General features: G+C 41.3%; 1 protein-coding gene, 4 long non-coding RNA genes and 1 pseudogene across 5 annotated transcripts; 1 reads left to right on the forward strand and 5 right to left on the reverse strand.

Moving 5' to 3' along the window:
* Positions 1 to 2,550: 2,550 nt before the first annotated feature.
* Positions 2,551 to 11,654, reverse strand: LOC123477385. Its single transcript, XR_006652584.1, has 7 exons — positions 11,613 to 11,654; positions 11,322 to 11,528; positions 10,999 to 11,252; positions 10,623 to 10,946; positions 10,309 to 10,549; positions 9,993 to 10,242; positions 2,551 to 2,841 (listed from the first exon to the last, which is right to left on the reverse strand). It is a non-coding gene; the product is annotated as an uncharacterized LOC123477385 (long non-coding RNA).
* Positions 2,883 to 3,341, reverse strand: LOC116916293. Its single transcript, XR_004390580.2, has 3 exons — positions 3,187 to 3,341; positions 3,039 to 3,124; positions 2,883 to 2,978 (listed from the first exon to the last, which is right to left on the reverse strand). It is a non-coding gene; the product is annotated as an uncharacterized LOC116916293 (long non-coding RNA).
* Positions 3,373 to 7,848, reverse strand: LOC116935263. The gene has a single exon (XM_045180702.1). The coding sequence runs from the start codon at positions 7,405 to 7,407 to the stop codon at positions 3,511 to 3,513; it is 3,897 nt and encodes a 1,298-aa protein (XP_045036637.1). The 5' UTR covers positions 7,408 to 7,848; the 3' UTR covers positions 3,373 to 3,510.
* On the reverse strand, positions 8,585 to 9,969 carry LOC116927121. Its single transcript, XR_004396439.2, has 3 exons — positions 9,687 to 9,969; positions 9,539 to 9,624; positions 8,585 to 9,478 (listed from the first exon to the last, which is right to left on the reverse strand). It is a non-coding gene; the product is annotated as an uncharacterized LOC116927121 (long non-coding RNA).
* A 2,755-nt stretch (positions 11,655 to 14,409) lies between the features above and the next one.
* Positions 14,410 to 17,617, forward strand: LOC116935824. Its single transcript, XR_004401450.2, has 4 exons — positions 14,410 to 16,890; positions 16,974 to 17,135; positions 17,213 to 17,416; positions 17,487 to 17,617. It is a non-coding gene; the product is annotated as an uncharacterized LOC116935824 (long non-coding RNA).
* Positions 17,618 to 19,167: 1,550 nt separating this feature from the next.
* Positions 19,168 to 21,411, reverse strand: LOC116935835 (annotated as a pseudogene).
* Between the last annotated feature and the right edge of the window lie 1,299 nt (positions 21,412 to 22,710).

Genomic DNA, 22,710 nt, shown 5'->3' on the forward strand with positions numbered 1-22,710 from the left:
TTTGTTTTTATGTATTCCATACGGTAATGTACCCCCCATATTTTTTATATAATTTAATAATAAACCATTTTCCCATATAAGACCTTTAAAGTTTTCTTAGATTTGTGGGAGAAGCCTATTTTGAGGGTTAAGTGAGGACACTAGGGTGGGTGGTGAGGGACGTCCTCCGTTTTCGCCTTAAAATTCATAAAAAAAATTGAAAAAATTGAAATAGCGTCCCATTGCATAGACTCTATAAGTTAATAAATGTTTCAATTTGATTATTGTGTTAATAAAAATTTTTTCTTATATGATAAAAAACCCTTATTACAAGATGGGTGGGGGTTGGGCTTATTGTTATCGATTAATATGCTGAATAATCGATTGCTTGTGATCATTGTAAGGAACAGTAATGGCGTCATGAGCTCGGTGATGATTGATGGGCTTGAAGGCCAAACCCACCCACTAATGTCCCATTTTAGTCAAAAACAGCAGTCCCGATTTCCCGAAAAAGACTATTTTTTTAAAACGTTAATATTATCTACAGTAATTGATCGAAAATTATAATTTTTGTTTTTAACAATAAAGAAATGATTAAGCTTCATTTCCATATTAAATTTACATGCCATTTTCGATTATTTTGTTCTAGAAACATTAAATGGAGGAGACAAAATTAACTAAAAAAAACCCGTTTTTTTAGTTTTGTTAACAACTGACACAGTTATTGACAAAACTCAACCAAATTTCATGCCAAAGTAGATTGTATGTATCTAAATAACAAACTAAAAAAATTTTTAATTTTATTAAAATCTACTATTTTTCCCCCTACTGTCCCTCTTGACCCGGTGTCCCGGCATACTCCAGTCTCCCCTACTTAACTACCTACTTTGAGGTTAATTTTTGGAAAAAAGAATTAGGCGTGGTAGAATTTGAACAATGGACCTTCAGATTCACTGTCATATACTCTACCGCTACGCCACATCAGCTATTAATGAACGAACTAATTTATCTGAAAATGGTGATAAGATAGATAAAATGATTGAAAATTTTTTCGATCCGTAATCGCATGCTTTATCACTGTGCTATATTTGGTGTATATTAACGAAAAAATATCTATTCAAATGCGATTAAAGCCCATTAGATGATAGAAAAATTTAGAGGAAATTTTTAAAGATATGGTAACATTTGATTTTACGTGCTGAAACTTTGTTTTCGAACATCGCAAATTCATTAAAAAATGAATTTGTGAAATTGATAACTATAGCTTGATTTAAATTGATATAATTAAAAAACAGTAAATGATCAACCCCGAAACAATTGTATCTGTTTTAACACTGTAAAGGAAAGCTTGATTTTTGGTACTATTATTTCACATAGTTAGGAATTTGGTATGATTTGAAATATAGAGGCAATTCACATCGTGGTTTCGCGTTTCAATTGTTTCGATGTCCGCCATTTTCTCTGGTTGTTTGTTGAAATAGAAATTCTGGAGCCATTATCTGATCAAAACTCTTCTTTTACTAGTGACGGTCAAATTATAGAATTATTTGACTTGTATCTTTATGTTTCGACATTAAATCAGGAAGATAAACGTAGGTATGCAGCAAAACTATTAATAGTAGGTTGTGATTGCCCCTATACAATTCACGAAGAGTATTGGTGCAATTGACTTAGCATCGCAGAAAAAATGCCACTGGTAACCAATCTTGATTTGGTAAATTACCTGCTATGTTCCAAGTCTTCGTACACGCATGAAGATTTAAAGGCTTACAAGGGCCTTGAGGCCTACAAGAGATTTATCGATGGGGGAATTGGATCATTGTGTGCAATCAGTCTTTTAAACAAAAATCTGTTGATGAAAGGGAAGGTTATTACACAGCAGCGGCTCCCTACTTATTGTTTCCTACTTAAGAGGTGCCAGGCTCTCTTACATGTCTGTGGATACTAAAATTCCACCCATACTTAAACGCAATTTCCTACTTTTAAAAACCTGTTTCATGTAAGATTGGTGTAAGTAGTTAAGTACGCTCAATTAATGGTCTAGCTTACTTAAAATTAATTTTCATACTTATTTTCTATTGGGAACAACCTCCTTAAATAGTATCCATACTTATCAGTTCTACATACTTTCACAAAAGCCCTACTTGCCTAATGCACCCACTTACATTTCTACAGAAAACCATCCTACTTCAAATTAAGGAAAATTAATCAACATGACAGTCCTTCGTTTATTAACAATAACAAACCAACACACAATATAAACGGTGGAATAAATCATGTTGATGCTGCTGGTGCTCTGAATTCCTGCTGACGCTAAAAATTAGCTCACAACTCTTCTTCTAACTGTTGTGACCTGGTTACTATGGGTTATAACCTGGTTACTATGGGTTATAACCCATAGGTCCATATGGGTTATAACCTAGTTACTATGGGTTATAACCCATAGGTCCATATGGGTTGCACCTGGTTCCTATGGGTTATAACCCATAGGAACCAGGTTATAGCCCATAGGAACCAGGTTATAACCCATATTAACCAGGTCACAACAGTTAGATGAAGAGTCATAAGCTAATTTTTAACGGCAGCAGGAATTCAAAGCACAAGCAGCATCACCATCTGGATCAAGCACTAAGTTACGAAAATGGCAGATGTAACAGGCTAACCTATTTCTTTAAAAGATTAGCACAGATTAAGAAACAAATCAAAGTAAGAATTTCCAAATCTAAGACGATTCTTCTTCCAAAGGCAGTTCTTGTGCTTGCTGGTTTTCGTCGTCATTCAAGACAAATTTGTCATACTTTTTCAGAAAAGTAACCATACTCAAAGAGTCTTTCTGCACTGGTTTCTGTCTCGGAAAACCTTCTTGATTGTTTCGTAGCTAGAGGTAGGGAACTCAGGAGCTTGTTCTATTCGGCTCCGCTGTTGTAAGCAGGGAGTGGTTAGACGAATGACTGGCCAATTAGAATGTCGGTTAGCTCAGATGTGTATATATGCGGTGTCTATATTCACAAAGAAGGGTTAACAAACAATCAAATGAGAAAGAACAAAGGACATTTTACCTAGGATGGCATAACTGGCAGGAAAGCTACCACCTAAACTGATGGACCACACACAGATGCTTCTAAGGACACTAGACTTGGGCGAGCTTACATAAATGACAAGAGATAGAGTTAGCATGCTATGAGGACATACAAACATAATAATTACCGATTGGGAAAGCTTGACTTAGGACCGAGAGTTGATCCAAGCAACGACAAACACAAACAATGCGTAGAACTTAAGAACACACGAAAAGAACACAGAGCAAACTAAGGAAGAAACGGTGTTCAATTAGGCAGACAAATGGAAAACTAGCTGTAAGTGTCTAGCAGTGTGGTTAGTCACTGACAGGACTAGCAGACAAAAGGCAAACAGACAATGATGCTAAACAGAGGTCTTAGCTTAATATATTTTAACCATTAAATCGTGCGTTGCCAGATGACAATATTTGATCCAACTATTTTGCGCCGTAACATTCTCCCCCGAATCCGGCTACGACTCCACAGAAGAAGACGGATGAGTCTCGTTAAGGCGCAGGAAACAAGCTCTCAAGCAATGGCCTCGTCTGGCTTGGATGGAAGTAGGTTGGGCAGAAGTTGTTGTTTCTTGAAGCGCCGGGGTCGAAGGGGTTGTAGCTCGTTCCAGTAGGCACAAGCGATGGATGGGTCGCGTAAAAGTTCCATCCTCCGTTTGGACCTTAACTACTCGTACAAGACCATCGCCACCCGGGTAGGCTTCAATAATGTGGCCAATTTTCCACTGGCCCCGGGCTAGATTGGGATCGAGAAGCATAACAACATCTCCCACTGTTAGATTCGCTTGCGCGGTTTTCCATTTCTTACGCGGAACCAGTGTCGGAAGATAGAGCTTCGTCCACAGATCCCAAAATAACTTGGCCATTCGTTGCACGTAGCGAAAACGTTCTCTAGGTAACGCATCATCGAAGGAGCCTGGTAATACATCCGTTGTTGGCGGGCGATTTAAGAAATCATTTGGTGTTAGCGGCCGAAAATCCGCTGGATCCGAGCTAGCATAAGTCAAGGGACGCGCATTCAGAAAACCCGCGATTTCGGCTAGTAGAGTGCGGAGCATCTCATCTGTGGGATAACGCAGAGCTCCCTTTTCTATATCCAAGGCTCTGTATAAAGCCCGTTTTGTAGAGCGAACTAAACTCTCGTGCGCTCCACCAAAATGAGGCGCTCGAGGTGGCTGGAACTTCCAGTCGATAATCTTTTCGGTCCGGAACTTGAGTAGTTTGTCATCTTCCTTTAACTTTGAGACAAGATCATTCAAATCACGTTCTGCACCGACAAAGTTTGTACCATTATCGGAGTGCACGGAGACTGGCTTGTTGAATAAGCCTATAAAACGCCGGAATACGAGAAGAAAATCTTCAGAAGAAAGAGATTCTGCCAATTCAAGATGAACCGCTCGGGTCACGAGACATGTAAAAAGCGCCCCGTATCTCTTGTTGACCCGGTTTCTCCATTGACTGGTTTCCAAGGGTCCAAAATAATCAATGGCTACATGCGAGAAAGGAGGTGAGTACGAATTGAGACGGACCGTCGGTAAATCGCCCATCATCTGGCCAGCTGGAGCAGCTCTCTCCCGAATACAAAATTGACAGAGTCGGCGGGTTTTCTTTGCTACTTCTCTCCCCCGGATAATCCAAAAATGTTGACAAAGTTTAGCAAACAAGTAGTCAGTTCCGGCGTGATGCATTTCTTCATGCAGAACTTGGACGAGCCTCTGGGTAAGCGGATGTTTGCCAGGCAGTAGAGGAGGATGACGGTTGTCGTACGGCAACTTAGAACGCCCGATCCGTCCACCTAAACGCAGCAAGCCATCTTCTCCAATGGTTGGGCTGAGGGCTAACAGATGTGAAGAAGACGGAAGAGCCTTCCCTCGTTGAAGATGCTGTATGTCTTTAAAGAAAGCTTCCGTCTGGCAACGTCTGACAAACTCCATGCCCTCGCCTTCCAATTTTAAGAAAGAGGAGAAATTAGATTGATCTAATTTAAATTCTGACCAGTCGAACGGATCGTCAGCGGCCCGGATATGATACTGCTTGGTATGTTTCAGCTCTACGGTGACAGCCATCCACGGCAAATCTTGAGGCCATTCTGAATCACATTTAAGGAGAAATTCTGGTCCGTCTTGCCAAATTTTTGGAAACGTTTCTTCGTCGATTCTAGACCGTGTCGCAGCATCAGCGGGATTGAGTCGTCCTGGAACGAAGCGCCATTCTTCCGTTTCAGTCAAGGTTTGAATTTCGCCGATCCTGTTTGAGACAAAAACCTGGTAGAAGGATGCCGTGGCCCTGATCCAATTGCGCACCGTGCTGCTGTCTGTCCAGAAGAACCGCTGCTGAATAGGATAATTCAGGCAGCTCTGGGTAGCCGCAGCCACACGGGAACTGAGCAGAGCCGCATTCAGCTCTAGTTTTGGCACCGACAAAGTCTTCTTAGGTGCTAATTTACTGCTAGCCTTTACGATCCGGATTCGGACCCGTCCGGAACGATACGTATGGCGTAGGTACACCACCGCAGCATACGACTCTTCAGACGCATCACCGAACACATGCAACTGGGAACTGGTTATTTCTGATTGCTCAGGAAATAGGCAACGGGCAATAGAAACATTAGCGAGCTCCCGCATCGTCCCAAACCAAGACTCCCACCATGCACGATCCTTTTCATCCACAGGATCAGACCACTTTAGGCCTCTAACTCCAAGTTCTCGCAGCCGGATCTTAGCCTTTACGATGAGTGGTGCAGCAATCCCTAGGGGATCGAAGACGGACGCAACCTTGCTGGTAAGGCTAACACGAGTAAATTCTTCGTCCTCCAGGTCGCCAACTCGGAATCCCAAAGTGTCATTACGAACGTTCCAGATGACACCGAGTATCTTCTCACTTCCGCCATCTTTTAGGAGAAGATCTGGTGCTCCCTCTGGAGTCCTCTGCTCGCCTTGCATCGCTCGAACGAACTCGGTTGAGTTAGAAAGCCAAGCTTGAAAATGTAGATCGGCTGCTGCTAAGGCCTTCTTTAAGGTGGTAGCCTCTCGTACTGCTTCGGCGACGGATCCGGCTGATCCCAGATAGTCGTCAACGTACATCTTTTTCTCCACCACGTCGACGGCTTCCTGTCCCTGGTCCGCTTCCCTAGCTGCCCGTCGAGTTGTATGAATAGCTATAAATGGGGAGCAGGTAGCGCCAAACGGAAGTCGATCCATGCGACACACTACAAGTCTTGAAGAAGCGAAGTCTTGCCACAAGAAACAGAAATAATTGGCATCCGTGGCACTAAGTCGGAAACGGCTAAACATTGCTTCCACGTCTGATGCCCATGCCACCGCTCCTTCCCGAAACTGGATCAAGACCGACGGAAGAGAAGGTTGGAGTGCCGGACCGCTGAGAATGGCATCGTTCAGGCACTTTCCGTTAAAAGGCGCTGCTGCATCGAAGACAACCCGAAGCTTCGTACCCTTGTACACACCGTGGTGAGCCAGGAAATATTTGGCAGAAATTGCATCCTCTTCGGATAAAATTGAAGCGTAACCTTTATCTATCGTCTTTTGCACGGCAGCCCGATAATCAGATTCAAAGGTAGGGTCCCTGTTAAATCGTCGTAGCAGACCACTAAGACGCTGCTGTGCCATCTGGCGATTGCAAATAAGATTTGGCTCTCCTGCTCTCCACGTAATCGGAACCTCATAGCCAATGTCCAATTTTCTTGTTCCGGCTTCCAAAATGGCGACTGCCTGACGGTCTTCTGCTGACATGCCCACCAACTTCGATTCGGTTCCGAAGTTTTCGGTGTCACAGAAGCGCCGCAACTCCGCAGTAAGCTCTTCTAGCTGGGTTGTGCTCGTTACCTTATGGACGCGTATCGCTGTAATAGTAGCGCCATCTTGAATTACGCCTCGTATCACCCAACCCAGGCGACTCCTGATGGCAGTAGGCTCATAGTCCTTCCCGACTCTAGATTCGAGGGGCACCAACAGATGGGAATGTTCGGTGCCAATAAGAATATCCACTCTTCCACCCGTCTCCTTCACTGGCAGGTCAGATAGGTGTGCCCAGCGTCGTTTAAGAGTCGACCAATCCGTTACGGGTGTGGCACTAGCGACGGTCGGGAGAGTGGAACAAGCGAGATTCAATACCTCACCCGAATCAGTGCTGATCTGGAAATCCACGCGTTGAGAGGGATAGCGATTCACTACACTTCCGGCACCGTCCACGGTAAGGATCTGACGCACACCGGCGATTTTCAGGACATTAGCGAATCCCTGTCTCATCAAGGTAGAGTCACTGCCTTCATCTATGAAAACGTTGGCCCACACCGAGTCTCCTTTGTAATCCAAAATCTTAAGTCGCATCATTCCCATAGCAACTCTGCATTGTCGTCTTCCTGTCTGTACTACTGCCGATCTAGATGCCTCTGCTGGCGGACTGTTAGATGATCGGGTTGGGTCATGCAGAAGCCCGTGATGGAAGAGACGGCAATCTGCAAACTTGCAAGGTTTCCTCTGGGCGCAAAACCTTGCGGAATGCTTGGTACCAAAACAGCCAAAACACAATCGATGTTTCGCGCAAAAGGCCACTCTTTCTCCAACCGCCAACGATTTGAAGTCTCCACAGCCCTCGAGCTTATGGTCACCTTCACATTTGAAGCAGAAAGGACGGGAGGGATTTTTTGAAAACGATAACCTTTCTGTTCGGGTTGATGAAGCCTGATGACTACGAGCCTGAGGACGATTGGTGGTCTTTGGCGTAAACGCGTGAAGCTGATCGACTGCGATACTGAAGGCATTTTGATACGCCGCTGCTCTGTTACTTAACCAAGAAGCAAAGGTGTCCAGGCTCCTCGTCTCTAATCCTCCCCGTCGTCCCTCGTTCCAAGCTAATCGGTCGGAAAGCTGAAGCCTAAGACAGACCTTTTCAATTAGATCTGGAGCAAAAGCCTCTCCAAGCCTATTGAGGTCGAATAGATGAGTACGTATCTTCTCGGCAAAACGTTTGAAGGTCGCTGGATCGTTCTTGAGCTCCATCTTTTCAATCGCCTGAAGGTGTGCAGCTCTCATTACGTCTCGACGACCGCATGATTGTTTAAGACGAACCAAGGCCTCTTTGTAGGCGGCTTCTCCTCCTCCTAGTCCGTGAACTAGGTCTGAACAATCGCCTTTTAGATGACGTTTAAGAAGGGCTAACTTTTCCCCTGGTGATTTCCCTGTGTCATGAACAAGGGCACGAAAAAGGGCGATCCACTCGAACCAGTCTAAAGCTTTACCAGCATACGAATCCAAATCAGCGGACACTGCTGATCGGGAACATGCTCCATTGCTAGGGTTTAGATGACCAGCGGCATACTGATCAATCCAATCATCAGGTGCTTCATGTAATGTCGGCATGTTCTGTTGGCGTTGTTGCTGAACCCAGTTAGCTGCGAGCGAAGGGAAGGGAGGTCCTGCACGGCTGACGGAACTAAAACGATCCTCTTCAATATTGAACTGATGAAGGGCTTGTCGGGCTTCTTCGGCTGCAAGGCGGGCGGCTTCCGCTCGACCAGAAGCTGCTTCAGCTTGGCTCCGTGCTTCTTCTGCTTGGCGTTGTGCAACCTCGGCTCTTTGTCTGGCTGTCCTAAGATCCTCTGCTTGACGAGCACCGTCAGGTATCACACCGGCTTGTAGGGGATGCGATACAGCTACTGCAACTTCTGAAGGGGGTTCTCCAACTCTTGTAGCTAAATGTTCCTTCGCTCTATCGACAACCTCCCCAGCTTGCTGGATATACCTGAGATGCATGCCATCTTGTCGGTCATTCTCGGTCTGGTCCTCCACGGACATCAAATTTGTGTGAAGTTGACTTGCTCTTGATAGAAGACCTTCGAGATTTTGCAGCAATCCTGATATGGCACCTCTCGACCCACGAATATGGATAAGGCCATCAATTCGCTGCGCAGTAGTAGTGAGTTGCTGTCGAACCACCCTTCTCTGCGCCTTCCATGTATTTATGATGGCTGGATCCTGTTCATAATCTCCGTCGGGGCCTGTTCCATCCAACCCTTTGATGAGAAAGTATCGAACGTGTGAAGTAGAAACCGTAATCGAATGCGTGGGAAAGATCGCCGTTGATGTTCGAAGACGAGAAGAAACAACAAAACGACGAGGTCGTTACGAGGTTCACAGAAGCACACAGATATTGGAAATAGTCAAACGCAACAAACAAGCCAATCGCAGTCGATGGAAAATCTTAATGACCAGCTACTAGTTGGCTGGTGGTATAGTACAAGCTGCTGCTGGTGAGCTCCGGTTCGAAGGACCAAAAATGTTTCGTAGCTAGAGGTAGGGAACTCAGGAGCTTGTTCTATTCGGCTCCGCTGTTGTAAGCAGGGAGCGGTTAGACGAATGACTGGCCAATTAGAATGTCGGTTAGCTCAGATGTGTATATATGCGGTGTCTATATTCACAAAGAAGGGTTAACAAACAATCAAATGAGAAAGAACAAAGGACATTTTACCTAGGATGGCATAACTGGCAGGAAAGCTACCACCTAAACTGATGGACCACACACAGATGCTTCTAAGGACACTAGACTTGGGCGAGCTTACATAAATGACAAGAGATAGAGTTAGCATGCTATGAGGACATACAAACATAATAATTACCGATTGGGAAAGCTTGACTTAGGACCGAGAGTTGATCCAAGCAACGACAAACACAAACAATGCGTAGAACTTAAGAACACACGAAAAGAACACAGAGCAAACTAAGGAAGAAACGGTGTTCAATTAGGCAGACAAATGGAAAACTAGCTGTAAGTGTCTAGCAGCGTGGTTAGTCACTGACAGGACTAGCAGACAAAAGGCAAACAGACAATGATGCTAAACAGAGGTCTTAGCTTAATATATTTTAACCATTAAATCGTGCGTTGCCAGATGACAATATTTGATCCAACTATTTTGCGCCGTAACATTGATGAAGGCACAAACGATCAATTAGTGAAAGGACACCATACATGGCTGGATAATTACAGTCAGTCACGTAGTACACACTTAACAGGTTCAAAACCACCTGACACACACTTGAAACATTGATGTTCTTGTAGTTTACATTGCAGGACCATCCAACAATGATTAGCATGGAGTGGAGAGAATTTCCATTAAAGAACACAATGGCACTTGAGTTTACTCCAGAGTAATCGGGTTCGACGTTTTTTCCAACCTGAGTCACGAAAAGGTACCGATTAAGTAGAGTTAACAGGTGAAAAAAAAATTTGATTTACTATACTTCACGAATAAGAAAAACTGGCTTTGCCCCTTTCACACCGCGGCTTGTTGAACACAAAGCGTTAACTGCAAGCAGTACTTCAAGATCCATTTTTGCACCATCAGCCCACTTTTGCCCGCCCTTATCACTGTTTCTTTCCAGAAAGCGTCGAAAAGTAAGCAATGTGCTCTCAAATGCCTTCTGAAACTTTTCCCTCGGTTATGCAAGACATGGGATACATCATTAGAAAATCATCGTAAGCCTGTGTAACAACAAAAAAGAATTCTTACTTATTAGTAACGTCACGCGCTAACAGTTAAACGAATGTTTAATACCTTTTCAAAATCATGATAATGCGGTGTCTTTTCTAATAACTTTGCAAGAGAAAGTTTGTGATTAATTTTGAAAAACTCACGCCTTGCGTCAAAATAATGCTTTCTTCTTAACTGTTCTTCACTTTCATGATCAGGAAAATCATCATCGACAGCAGTAGATAAATTGCAGGAAGTAGAGTTGGCAGCATCATACTGGTTTAGGCCACCCGAATTCCGCTTTGCACTCGCCTTCTGTTGATTTCTTTTTAAGTTGCGAATTCTTCCATGTTTCTTGGAATCTATTTGATTACCAACAGCTCGAACCACTTTATGTTTCACAGTAAGCTGCAAAATAATAACAGTTAAACTAGTAATTAAAAAAAAAGATCAGTCTTACATAGTTATCTTCACAGTTATTATCTGCAAGGCAGGGGTGTTGTTTCACAATCATTTGAGCGTAACGTTTATAAATGCTCTTCCGCTGGTTCAACCGTTTATCCAACGTCACCGTTTTCAGAAGGTGTTTTGCACACACCAAAATAAATGCATTTATGTGTTGTGACAGTTTTCCAGCCCTCATGGCTGCAACGATGTGCTGGTTGATTTTCCATTCTTCTTTTCCCTCATTTGGGAGGGTAAGGATAAACAGATCTGCAATAAAAATAATAATTGAATTAGAACTGAGGAGACACGAAATTAAGATTCATAGATGTTAGTTACCTGTTTCAGATACTTCACTTGGCAACTTTTTTTAAGTCACAGAAGCACTCGATAGCTCAGTCTCTCTTGATAGCAAGTGTGATTGTTCCACTCTCAGGCGTTTACTTTTTTGGGTGCTGTGAAACCTTGGCTGGAACATGCTGCTGTCCTCTTCACTGTCCACAAAGTCTGTAGTTGTATCTGTGTCATTTCCTAATGTATGACTTTCTAAAATGTAGCCGATGAAAAAATGAAAACAACAGAGATTATATGAAAGTGATAAGAGATGCACATTCAATACTAATTACTTACCGTTGATGTTCATGGTTAGAGTTTCATAAGTTGCTGGGGGGGGGGAATTTTCATCATTTGGACTAAATTCAGATGAAGACATCGATGGCAAGTCAAGAATCTGACTGCACTCTTCCGGAACAACAAGATATTCTTGTACAGGACGAAGTTTTACAACAATGTCTTTTTCGCCGTTCAAAAAAACTGTAGTTGATGTTACATCAACAACAAGGTCAAATTCTTTGTCATATTGCCCAAGCATGACATCTTCTACGCGTGTAGCCAGAGATCCACCCAAGTCTGTTACAGACATGTCAAACATCATTTCTTTAAATAACATGCTGCGTAGCAATAGCAAGTCACATTGCTTATCATTAGGTTCTGGCAATATTAAGAGTTTCACTCTAACGGGCGATTTGAAATCCCCGAACTTAACACAGATTTTTCTAGCCATGCTTCTTTTGAACTTCAAACTTCAACCTACTAATCCAGTGATCCTTTAGCGTTGCTTCTCAGAAATGGGGTATTCTAGCAATTTCTAGCATAGTTGCCAAATTGAATTCATTTACGGATGGAAAATTTTTCTGACTACAACTATAATTACTGCGTTTCATTTCCTAAATGAGTTTATTCCAGATGCAGATGTGTATAAAATGAGATTTAAAAAATTACAGCATATGATAATAATTGGGGATTACATGCAAATCATGGCAATAAAAAAAAGAATGAAGAGGCACATTGAAACTTAAATTATCAGGGGAAACGATGACAAATGATTTTTTTGGTTGAACGATAAAAGCCAAACGGTCATGACAAAAAGAACAGGTTGTTAATTGTTCCATTATTAAAAACGTGCCTCTTTCACAACTTATTGCGTCTTAAATTCTGAAAAATAAAGCGTGATTTTCATCACTTGGTAATTTTCGCAAAAACACTGTTCCCGATTGACAAATTCTCCCTGAAATTTTAATTTTAGCTATTTGTCTGTATTTCAAATTACCGGACAATCCAGTAGCTTTGCAAAATATATTGGACCACCAACCATTTTTTATTTCAATCATTCCAGAATTGTGATTCTGAATAACAAAGTCATTCAACTTTCCAAAAAAATTACTTTCGCCCTCACTTTTGATATCCAAACCGACAAGTCTTTGGTGGTGTGAGGCCATGGTCTACGGTACATTGTGGAAATTGCTGTTGCGCCTCATAATTTTTTTGAATTTAGCATTTTTGGATTCATATCTAAAACACCAAGAGTAACGCGGAGCGCCAAAGTGTCTAATTTGAGCAGGAAAATGTAAGAGAGAATGTAGTTTGGGAGTTATTGATTTACCGGTGTTTGCATTATCAACATTAATTCCAGGAGTACTCTTTGGATAGAGCAACACAAAGTTGGAATTGTGAATCTCAATCATTTTTTCAAGAATTATCAATTGCTCCTCTGAGAACGAGTAGCATTGAAGAGATATGAAAATTTCAAAAAGAAGAAGAAGATTAGCGTAGTACGGGTTGTCGCTTGAAACAAATTCTCCCATCACAAGGGGAAGACACATTGTTAATGAACTCATCTCAGAGGAGGAAAATGATAATTTCTTTCGATCTATTACTTCACGTAATATTATGGGTGGTGGGACGGTGAACTCGCGATCGCTCTTTAGCGTAGACATATTGTAATTAACAGACTCTAAATTTAGTTCTATTTCCTCATCAAGGATAGCATATCGAAGAAAATAACCTATCTCCCTATTTAAAACACCTTCATTTGCAGTGTGCATGAGATCATGCATAAAGCACTTTGTTGGATCGAAGTAACTTAAAGCACGGAATAAACAACCGCGATTTACGCCATAGCGAGTGGACACAGGCTCTCTAGCTGTTTTAGTTAAGCCTTCTTTCTCTACTTCTTTAACTTGATTTTCATGAGAAATTTTTTCACGCAAGATGCACTCAGATTCCTGATGTATCTCATCCAAACTGTCGCGAGAAATCATGCATGATCTGCATGGCAAATTAGCAAATCCAACTCCCTCTTTGAATCCGCCTACATAATTGGCAGCAGGAATATCACCACAAAAATGTAGTATTACTCTTCATTTGTTTATTTGTAACATTACTATAACATATAACTTTTTGTTGTCATAACGTATGAATAAATTATACTTCATAATTTGTATTACATCTTTCAACATTTAAAATTACTCTTCTTGACTCTCTATCCATGGCTGACTTAGCGTTAACATACAATTTGTCAAGATTCAGGGATGGGGCCCAGTCTGGGTGTGTTTCTCCAGTGTAGTAAAAAGGTTTTCATGTGTGATTTCAAATAGAAGAATTAGATAGACACATTCACTATTAATAAATTTGTCGAGACTTACCTAGAACAAAATGTGCATTACAAACTCTAATGTTATTCGTAATTTTTTGGCCAACAAGATGAAGTCTTTTCAACCAGACTTCTCTTCTGCGTTTCACAAAATCCGATTCCAGTTTCCCTTGATTTTTACGAATGCAAGGTATAGAAAAGAAACGCACACTTTTATCCCTGCTTCATCTTTTGCAACCCGGGGCACAACAATATTGAAAACCCATGACAGCCCTACAGAAAAGATTTTTTTTTTATACAAGAAATGTGATCTGGAAACAGAAATTGCTACACATACTAACCAAGATACGTAGCAATTAACTGACACAAAAAAAATCAAAAAAAATTAAACACTGATTCACAAAATCCACTTTGTATTGGGAAATAACACTTTCAGCCAATACAGACAACGCAAAACATGACATAAACAACCAGAGAAAATGGCGGACATAGAAACAATTGACACGCGCAACCGCGATGTGAATTGCCTCTATTGCTTCTCATTGCGTAAAATTTGTTTTTATTTGTGAAATTTATCAAACTGTATTATTCGATAACAAAGTCCAGTCTTTCCTAATTGAAAAAAGACCGAATAATTTTCAAATTATTCAGAATCTCTTAAATCTGAAGAATTTCATGTCTATTAGTTTCATCCTGCCTCTTTTCGTTCCTGTTTGTATGTAGACTACTTTTATGAATAATATACTTGCGTCGTTTCTTCGAAAATATCTTTCTCTTTGTAGCCCAGAAAGTTCGAGGTTATTTTCCCAAAAAATTTGCATTAAATTTGAAAAAATGTGAATAGTAGTTGGAACCCCAGAATTTTCGAAAAAAGTCAAAATTTTGTACATTTTCAAATTTTTCGGGGTTGACAACCGCAAATAAGTGGTGCCCTTTTTAACAGTGTAAATGTGACGTAACATTACTTTCAGTTGAAAAAGCAAATTAATTTGATCGAATCATCTAAATCAGAAAAAAAATAAATCAGTATAGTGAGTATGTCATCGTTGATAAATTCATTATCTGGTCAGTCTCAACATTGAGAATATTATTGTTGGCCAAAGAGTTGTAATTTTATCGGTATTCCTAAAGCGAGGATTACCAACTTGCCCACGGGCCAACTAGCCCTACTTCCCCGTATCCACAACACAGCCGTATTTGGAAAACACATAAGTTCTGATGCTACAGTACTTAATACCCTGTAGCCAACTGCATCCTTACCATTAAGAAATACAAGCCACAGATATCCTATCTCGACTCTTATGAAATTCATCTAGCTATAGGGCTGTTCTACATCTTTTTTCGCATTTGATTCTATCGCGCAACGCAGCATTCGACGGCCGATTCTGTCTGCTATGACGGAATTGTAAGAGATAGTTTATTTTACACTAGTTCTTTGTTTTCAGTGGAAAAAATTGTCGTTTAAAGTAGTTTAAAGTATAGAGTAGTCTGAAGATTTGACATTAATAGAATGGGTGTCAGAAGGTGCAAAGTGTCTAACTGTCGCAACACAAAAAGCGGAAGTGTAAAAGTATTTAGTTAACCGAAGGCGGGCAAACGACGAGACCTGTGGTTGTTAACCACCGAAATAATCGAGATGAAAATGTGGCTAACTCAGTGGCCAAAAGGGCCACGCTGCGATGTATTAAACACGAACGAGGTTACAAATGCAAAAAAGGGGGCGACAGGTTTGCGACTGTCCACCACAACGAAAACGAATCAGAAGGACCTCGTTGCCGCATTTCCCTCCGTCTTCGACTACGACGGAAATGCAGAAAAAGGGTAAAACAAAAGAAGGGTGCTAACGCGAACATTTAGTTTTAGGTGTAAATGGAGTGGCGGAAGTGTAAGGGAGGGTAACCTATAGCAAAACCAAAGGGTATTAGTTTAGCCAAGGTCAGACAAGTTTAGACTTGTCTGCCCCTCGGCAATGACACGATCATACACACACACGCACATACACACACAGGCATACAAAACGAAAATTAAATAAACATTAATTCCTAACGACTTCTGTCGTTAACAGACGCATGGACTAGTAGAAATCAATCGTATCTCGGTGAGACCATTCATTGGTTTGACGGCGAATCCTTAAAACGAAGAAGTGCCTGTCTTGGCATACGACGGATCAAAGGGCGCCATACGTATGAAGTGCTGACAAAAATGATTAAAGATCTCCCACAAGGTATATGAAGTAGTTGACAAGCTGCGAGGGGCAACAACCGACAACGGTTCCAAATTTTTAAAGGCCTTTCGGGAGAGTGGGAATGCATCTGATGTGCCCAACTATGATGATGATGACTTTGAACAATCTGACGAAAAAGACATGTTATACTTCAAAATTGGTGAAATTATTGACGGTAGAATCACACAAGACTATTTCGCTAACAATGTGAATCCCACTCTACCTATGCACCGAAAATGTGCCTGTCATCTGTTGAGTTTGATAGCGAAGGCTGACATATCAAAGATTCAAGATCACACATTTCAAGAATTGAGAAATTCGACGCTTGTAAAAATTCAACTTTTGCTGAATAAACAAACATGAAGTCTCTTGAATTTGGATCTCATAACGGAACTAATTGGACAACTGTTCATTCAAAAAAACGAAACAAGATGGAATTCAGAGTATTACGCTATATACGCTGCATTGTCCGATTATTGAGAACGAAGAGTCGTGGCATGAAGAAACTTTTTGAAGAGCTTCGTTCAACTCCTTTTACACCTAACGAGGAGCAATTCCTGAAGGAATACACAAGGATAATGGGATATATCACTGATGCGTTAGACGTGTTGCAAGGCGAGAAAAATATTGGCTTGGGGTTTCTACTTCCAACAATTTCTGTTTAAAAAAAAACTGGCTTTGCTACAAGACAATGCGTCGATTATTAAATGTCAATCACTAATCACCGGACTGCTTGACGCTATCTATGAGAGGTAATATTTTTTTGGTTTGGTTTCTCAAGTCCGAGTTAAAAATAGTTGAATAGATTAATAAAATATTTTTACAATAATTCTAGATTTGAACACATGTTCTCAGATAATGAGCTACGTTTGGCTCCGATTACGAACCCATTTTTTAAGCTATCATGGTTGGATAATGAAGACGATGTTCGTCGCGCAAAAATATTGCTCAGAGGAGAATTTGTCCGGTTTCAGAGACTAAACAACGAGTCCGAATCGTAAATTAAAACTTACAGTTAAAGATTAAAAATTCTGACGCAAATTTTATTTCATTACATTTGTTTGTTCTCTATAGTTCGGATGATTTAAGTGACAGGACCTCCTCTTCAGTATCAGATCCTAGTCCGGAGAAAAAACAGAGACGCTCGAAAGATTTTTTTGCCTCAATTACTAAACGAAATGAAAAGTCAAAGGTAATTGATGAAGTAGAGACATTCCTTAAGATGTGTGGCAATCTAGATGACCTACCAAATTATCCAACCATCATGAAGATGTATAAGTAAGTCCCGTGCCGACATTCTATGTGTATTGTCATTATACGTAATTCATCACTAATGTAATTTTTTTAGACGATCCTTTGCCCTCTTCCGCCGCAGTCGAGAGACTTTTTAGTCAAGTTGGACTTATTTTTACCGCAAAGAGATATCAACTTACCGACCAACATTTTGAAATGTTACTTTAAAAAAAAATTAACAACCTAATGCTAAATAATTGATAAATCAATAAATGGTTGAAAGAGTTAATCAATTATTTGTGTGCCGAATTAATTCTTTTGGCTTGTTCGATATAAGTAGAAATAAGGAAATTATCAAAATGGTTTAAGTCTTAAATTAAAGCTCAAAGAACAATTATCTGTACAAATTTCACATTGTGTTTATTTTATTGACCGATAGATGGCGCAGGAAATTAATCGCGACGATAAGTTTGATCGAACTCAAACTCAAAATAATTAATCGCGGGGCAAGTCTGATGGCCATGACGCAAATATACGCAGAGTTCTCAACTCACCGATGCCCAGTGAGTAAACGCAGAGATTGAGGCGCAGATTGAAGCATAGGCACAAAGAGAGCAGACATTGAGCAAGATTGGCTCAATGAAGATGAGATAGGTATAGGAATTGAATACGTTTTCTGTCTCAGTCCCAGGAGACACGCAAGCATTTCATTACATCAAAAAATACTTTCCTTGCTGCTGCAGCTTTAGTATTAAAGTGAGAGGTCCATTTGAGTTTACAGTTGAGTGTGAGTTCAAGAAAATCGGTTTCAAGAGACGGTTGAATGTGTACGTCGTAGATGGAAATACTGAGGTGAGAAACATTTAGGCGCTGCTTATTAAAAAGCATGAAAACTGTCTGTTGAGCATTAAGGCTCAGCTTTGTATCCGAACAAAACAAGGAAATAGCGTTGCACATCAGTTGTAGGTTATGCGTGGTTAGCTCAGGAACCTTGTGACAGGTAAAGATGGTTAGGTCATCAGCAAAGCCAATGACGAGGTAAGGAAATTGGAAAGAAAATCTGAGGACATCATCAATATAAATGGCCCACGGAAACGGAGACAGGACACCACCTTGAGGACATCTTAGTGTAAAGCATTCTCCCTCTCGGTTGAATGGCTTTGGCTTTACGAATTAAGACAATTTGTTGTGTAAATAAACACAGAGGCGTATTTACCCACAATGACGAATATTGTAACGCGGGGAGTTACTTGAAGACCCGGGTAGTGACTAAGACAGGTTTATTCACCGTAAACGTACATAACACTACAACAGATATAAGTAGACTGGGACGCAGTAAGGGATACATACAAGTATTTATACACTTTTGTGGACAGCAGCTACCGGGGAAAATATCCGCTGACAAGACTGCCGGACATCTCGGGTAGAGTTGCGGTCAATAACTGATACAGGAGCGCCGGACGTGACAACTAGTCCATGGGGCCTCAATAACTGCGACAATATGTATTATTAAGTTGAGGCAAAAGGGGTACAAAACGAGTAAGGATACATGGCCGGGAGTCCAATAGGGAAACTGAACGTGAAGTTCGAGGGAAAGTAACTTGATCTTACCATGGTAGTGCGGGCGTACAAGCGTGAGAGGATAATAGGACAAAAACGGGAAACAATACTACTTGCAGACATCCGTTGATTGGAGGTAACCCACTGGAGTTGACAGGCCTGCCATTGAAGTGGCGATAGAATGACTTTCTCCAGGATTTTAGCAGATGTTGTTGACGAGAATGATAGGACAAAAGCTACCGAGATAGTCGTAGTTCGTCTTGTTGGGCTTTCCAATGATAACCACGTTGGAGGCATTCCAGCAATTTGGAAAGTATTGGAGACTAAAACAAGCATTTAAAATAAACAACAGGTGGAGCTTGACAACAGGAAAGCACTCTTTGATAATTGGCATGGAAAGACAATCCTGTCCAGGGGTAGCCTTGGGGTTCAGCCATTCGACCGCTGCCGATAGTTCCCATAGTGTTACCGGAGAAATTGAAGAGACGGACGGCTCCAGCAACTTCTCAGATATAAATTTAGTCATTTAAGTGTGAACAGGTAGAGAAGGTGGTTCGCTTGGGAAAAATGATTTGCACTTTTGTCAAGAACAGCACCGGAATGTGCTACAGCCTCTCCATTCAATCGGATTGAAGGTGGCAGGACGATGCTGTTTGCTTTGCCAGAAAAAAGCACATAAATACAGAGAGCGCGCACAGTTGTTGCAAAGAACGACTTTTAGCACGGCGCAATTCTCTGCGATAGTTCGCTTTGCAACCAGAGAATCTGTCACGACATTCCCGCGTTTTAAATACCAACCATAGTTTAAAAACCTGTGTGGTTTGTAACGCACCACACACAGCTCCTTGTTCCACCACTGCATGAGCCTCGTTGGAGATGATTCTACCATTTTCTTGGCTTTGCTGGCTGAGGAGAATATGAGGGAAACAAGATCCGGAATGGACCAATCAACAACAGATTTCGAGCAGTCAAGGGTAGGAATCGGTGTATGTGACAGCCCCATAGAGACAAAGGACCCGAGATAAAAAAACGTCTAGTTGTGTAATGTGTGGTAGTTTGGGCGACGGAGCCTTCGTCAGCCGGATGGAGGCAGGCTGGGTGAAGCTAAAAATCTTAAAGCAGATGAACGGGTAGTCGGACAGAGAGGGAATACTGGGAAAAAAACAACGAGGGGTACTATATCGTCCTTGCCTAACGTTATGTCAAGAAATGAGGTGCCACTGGGTAAAAAATTAAGCTCGTTGCGGTTGTGATTGAAGGCATTTAATTTGTTCACTAAAAGGATCTCCTCAAGTTCCATACCCTTCCTGTCTGTACAGACGGTGTTCCACAGACTGCTCTTTGTGTTCAATTCAACCCCGATCACGGTTAAGGGGTAGGTAAAGAGAAAAAATTCGGGCGAAAAACGGAAGACAAATGAAGAGATGAAGGTCAGACGTACATTGAAAGGAAGCGGAATGTCTTGCCACGAGAATGAAGGTCTACGACCGTATTATGGTTAAGTGAACTACGGGAAACGGCACGGCAAGAGACAACAAGTGACAGAAGGACCAAAATTACGGTACCGTTCGCATGATCTCGACCAAGAGAGTGAAACGCCACATAACCAGACGGGATGTTAACAAGGGTAGGGGAATCGAAGTTGCGAGCGTAGGGTTCCTGTACGATAATGTTGTCCAGGTTATTTTCTAAGACAATCTCTGCTAAAAACGCAGCAGCCTCCTTGGCATGACGTAAATTCACCTGCATGCATTTAAAGTTTGAAGCGGAAGCAGAGGACGCGGACGTGGTTCTTAAGCTGTAGGGGCTACCAATAATTAGTTACGCTCTAGTCTGATCTGGTACCTAGCCACTGCTTTCATTTGCACATTGCCAAATCTGTCGCCGGCCTAATGGATCCCCGAGCGATTGGCGCACTTTTTTACGGCACCAATACAATCTCTAGTGCGGTGAGACTCAGCACATTTACCACAACAAGGGAAGGGGGAGCGACAAGATGCCTGAGAGAGGCCGTAGCCTTGGCAATTAAAACAACGTCGAACCTCTCTGTCTAGCAACACTTCCACCAGACGGGTAGTTGCGTTTAAAAAATCTACCTCTCCTTCCAACAGGACATAATCTCTGGTCTCACGATTGTTAAAAAAGATTTTTACATGGCCTTTGTTCGTACCTGGTTTTTAGAAAATTTGGGTGACGGGAGTCGATTTTCCTTTAAAAACCTCGTTCCTTAAGATCAGCTCATTTTTTAGACCAGGAAGCAGACTAAGGTCTAGGAACAAAGCAACAGCGTGGTATAGTTTAGAGGATCGAGAAAAAGATGAAAACATATTGTTACGGTCTGGGATTTGTTTGTACTCCAAGATGCTCTTGGCACGATTGAAGTTAGCAGGGTTTTTAAGCCGGATGAAAACGGTACCATCTTTCTGCCGCACGGACGACGGCACCGGGCCACCAGCATTGGAGTCCGGAATTTCCTCCATCTTTTCCAGGGAGACACGATCAATATATCTGGAAAAAAGTGTAGACTGTATTATCGGTAGACTCCTCTACCCCCCGGCTAAGTAGAACAATATCTGCAATACAAAAGGGATTCTTTCAATTACTCGTTATTCTTATTATCGGGTCGGGTAATCGGGTAGCATATAGAAACACCCAATTCTAGTTCTAGTTCAATAGTGGCTAATTGGATTCGTTTCCGTCGGTAACGCGGGAGACCCGCGTTTAAGACTTAGATGAAAACACTGTTTACAAAATTATTATGGTCTTGAAAATAGTGTAATGGTTTACGAATTAAATGATCATTATACATATCATATTTGCCTAGATCGAAATCAATTTTTGATCGCGATCAAACTCAAACTACAAAAATGAGCGATCGATCAACTTATAATGAGATGAGTTTGATTGCGATCAAACTAAAAAACTGTGATCGAACTCAACTTAAATTCGAAGTCAACGCTTCTTATTATACGCCATCTACTGATAATATATTGAACTATGTTCCCATAATTTTACTACTAAATTCGGCTTAATAATTATACTGTCCCAAATTTTTCGAACTGTTCGTAGTACTTTCTGTGGTATTTTGTCTTTTTACATTTCAGTTTTACTCTTTGACAGTGAATTGAATTAGATTAACAATCGTAATGTCCAAGCTATCTGATCAGGACATTTTTTTATGAGAATAGTGATCCCAATTTCAACGTGTCACAACAAAATGCCAGGTAACAATTTGTAATGTTACGATAAACTTGATTTTGTTCTTTTACATTTATATTTTTGCTTCTATAGCATGAATGCAACCACTGTAAAGAAGCTAGTAATTCCTGGACAATATCTTGCATTGGTTGGGGATGTCACCGGCAAACATGACAGTCTGTATCGGAGTCTGTTTCCTTGCTGCGTTAAAAAAAAAGGATGGCTCTAACAAACTGCTTATTGTTCCTCATTGTTCTTGACACAATGCAAAAACGCATTTCTTGGTAATATTATTGGTTGCAATCACAATACATGTAACATATGATAACTATTTCAGTGTTTCCCTTATTCTCAGAAACATGATCTAACTCAACAACTTGGCCACATGAATCTTTGGGATGATGCTGTCAAGCATGTAACGTCTGAGAGTAATTACACAGTTACTCTCTCTACTTCTTTATCAGCAAATAAAGGTATAATAATTAACCAAGAAAACCTTGACAGCTGGGTGGGTGTAAGTAAAACATGCTGTTTACATTACCTGATGTATGTTTTACTGATTCTGAATTGTTGATTATTTT

This window comes from Daphnia magna, unplaced genomic scaffold (genome assembly GCF_020631705.1).
Source record: "Daphnia magna isolate NIES unplaced genomic scaffold, ASM2063170v1.1 Dm_contigs021, whole genome shotgun sequence".
In the NCBI taxonomy this organism is placed as follows: domain Eukaryota; kingdom Metazoa; phylum Arthropoda; class Branchiopoda; order Diplostraca; family Daphniidae; genus Daphnia; species Daphnia magna.

Excerpts from the sequence above, each read along its gene's own strand:
- LOC116935263 (XM_045180702.1), bottom strand. The coding sequence starts at position 7,407 with ATGGGAATGATGCGACTTAAGATTTTGGATTACAAAGGAGACTCGGTG.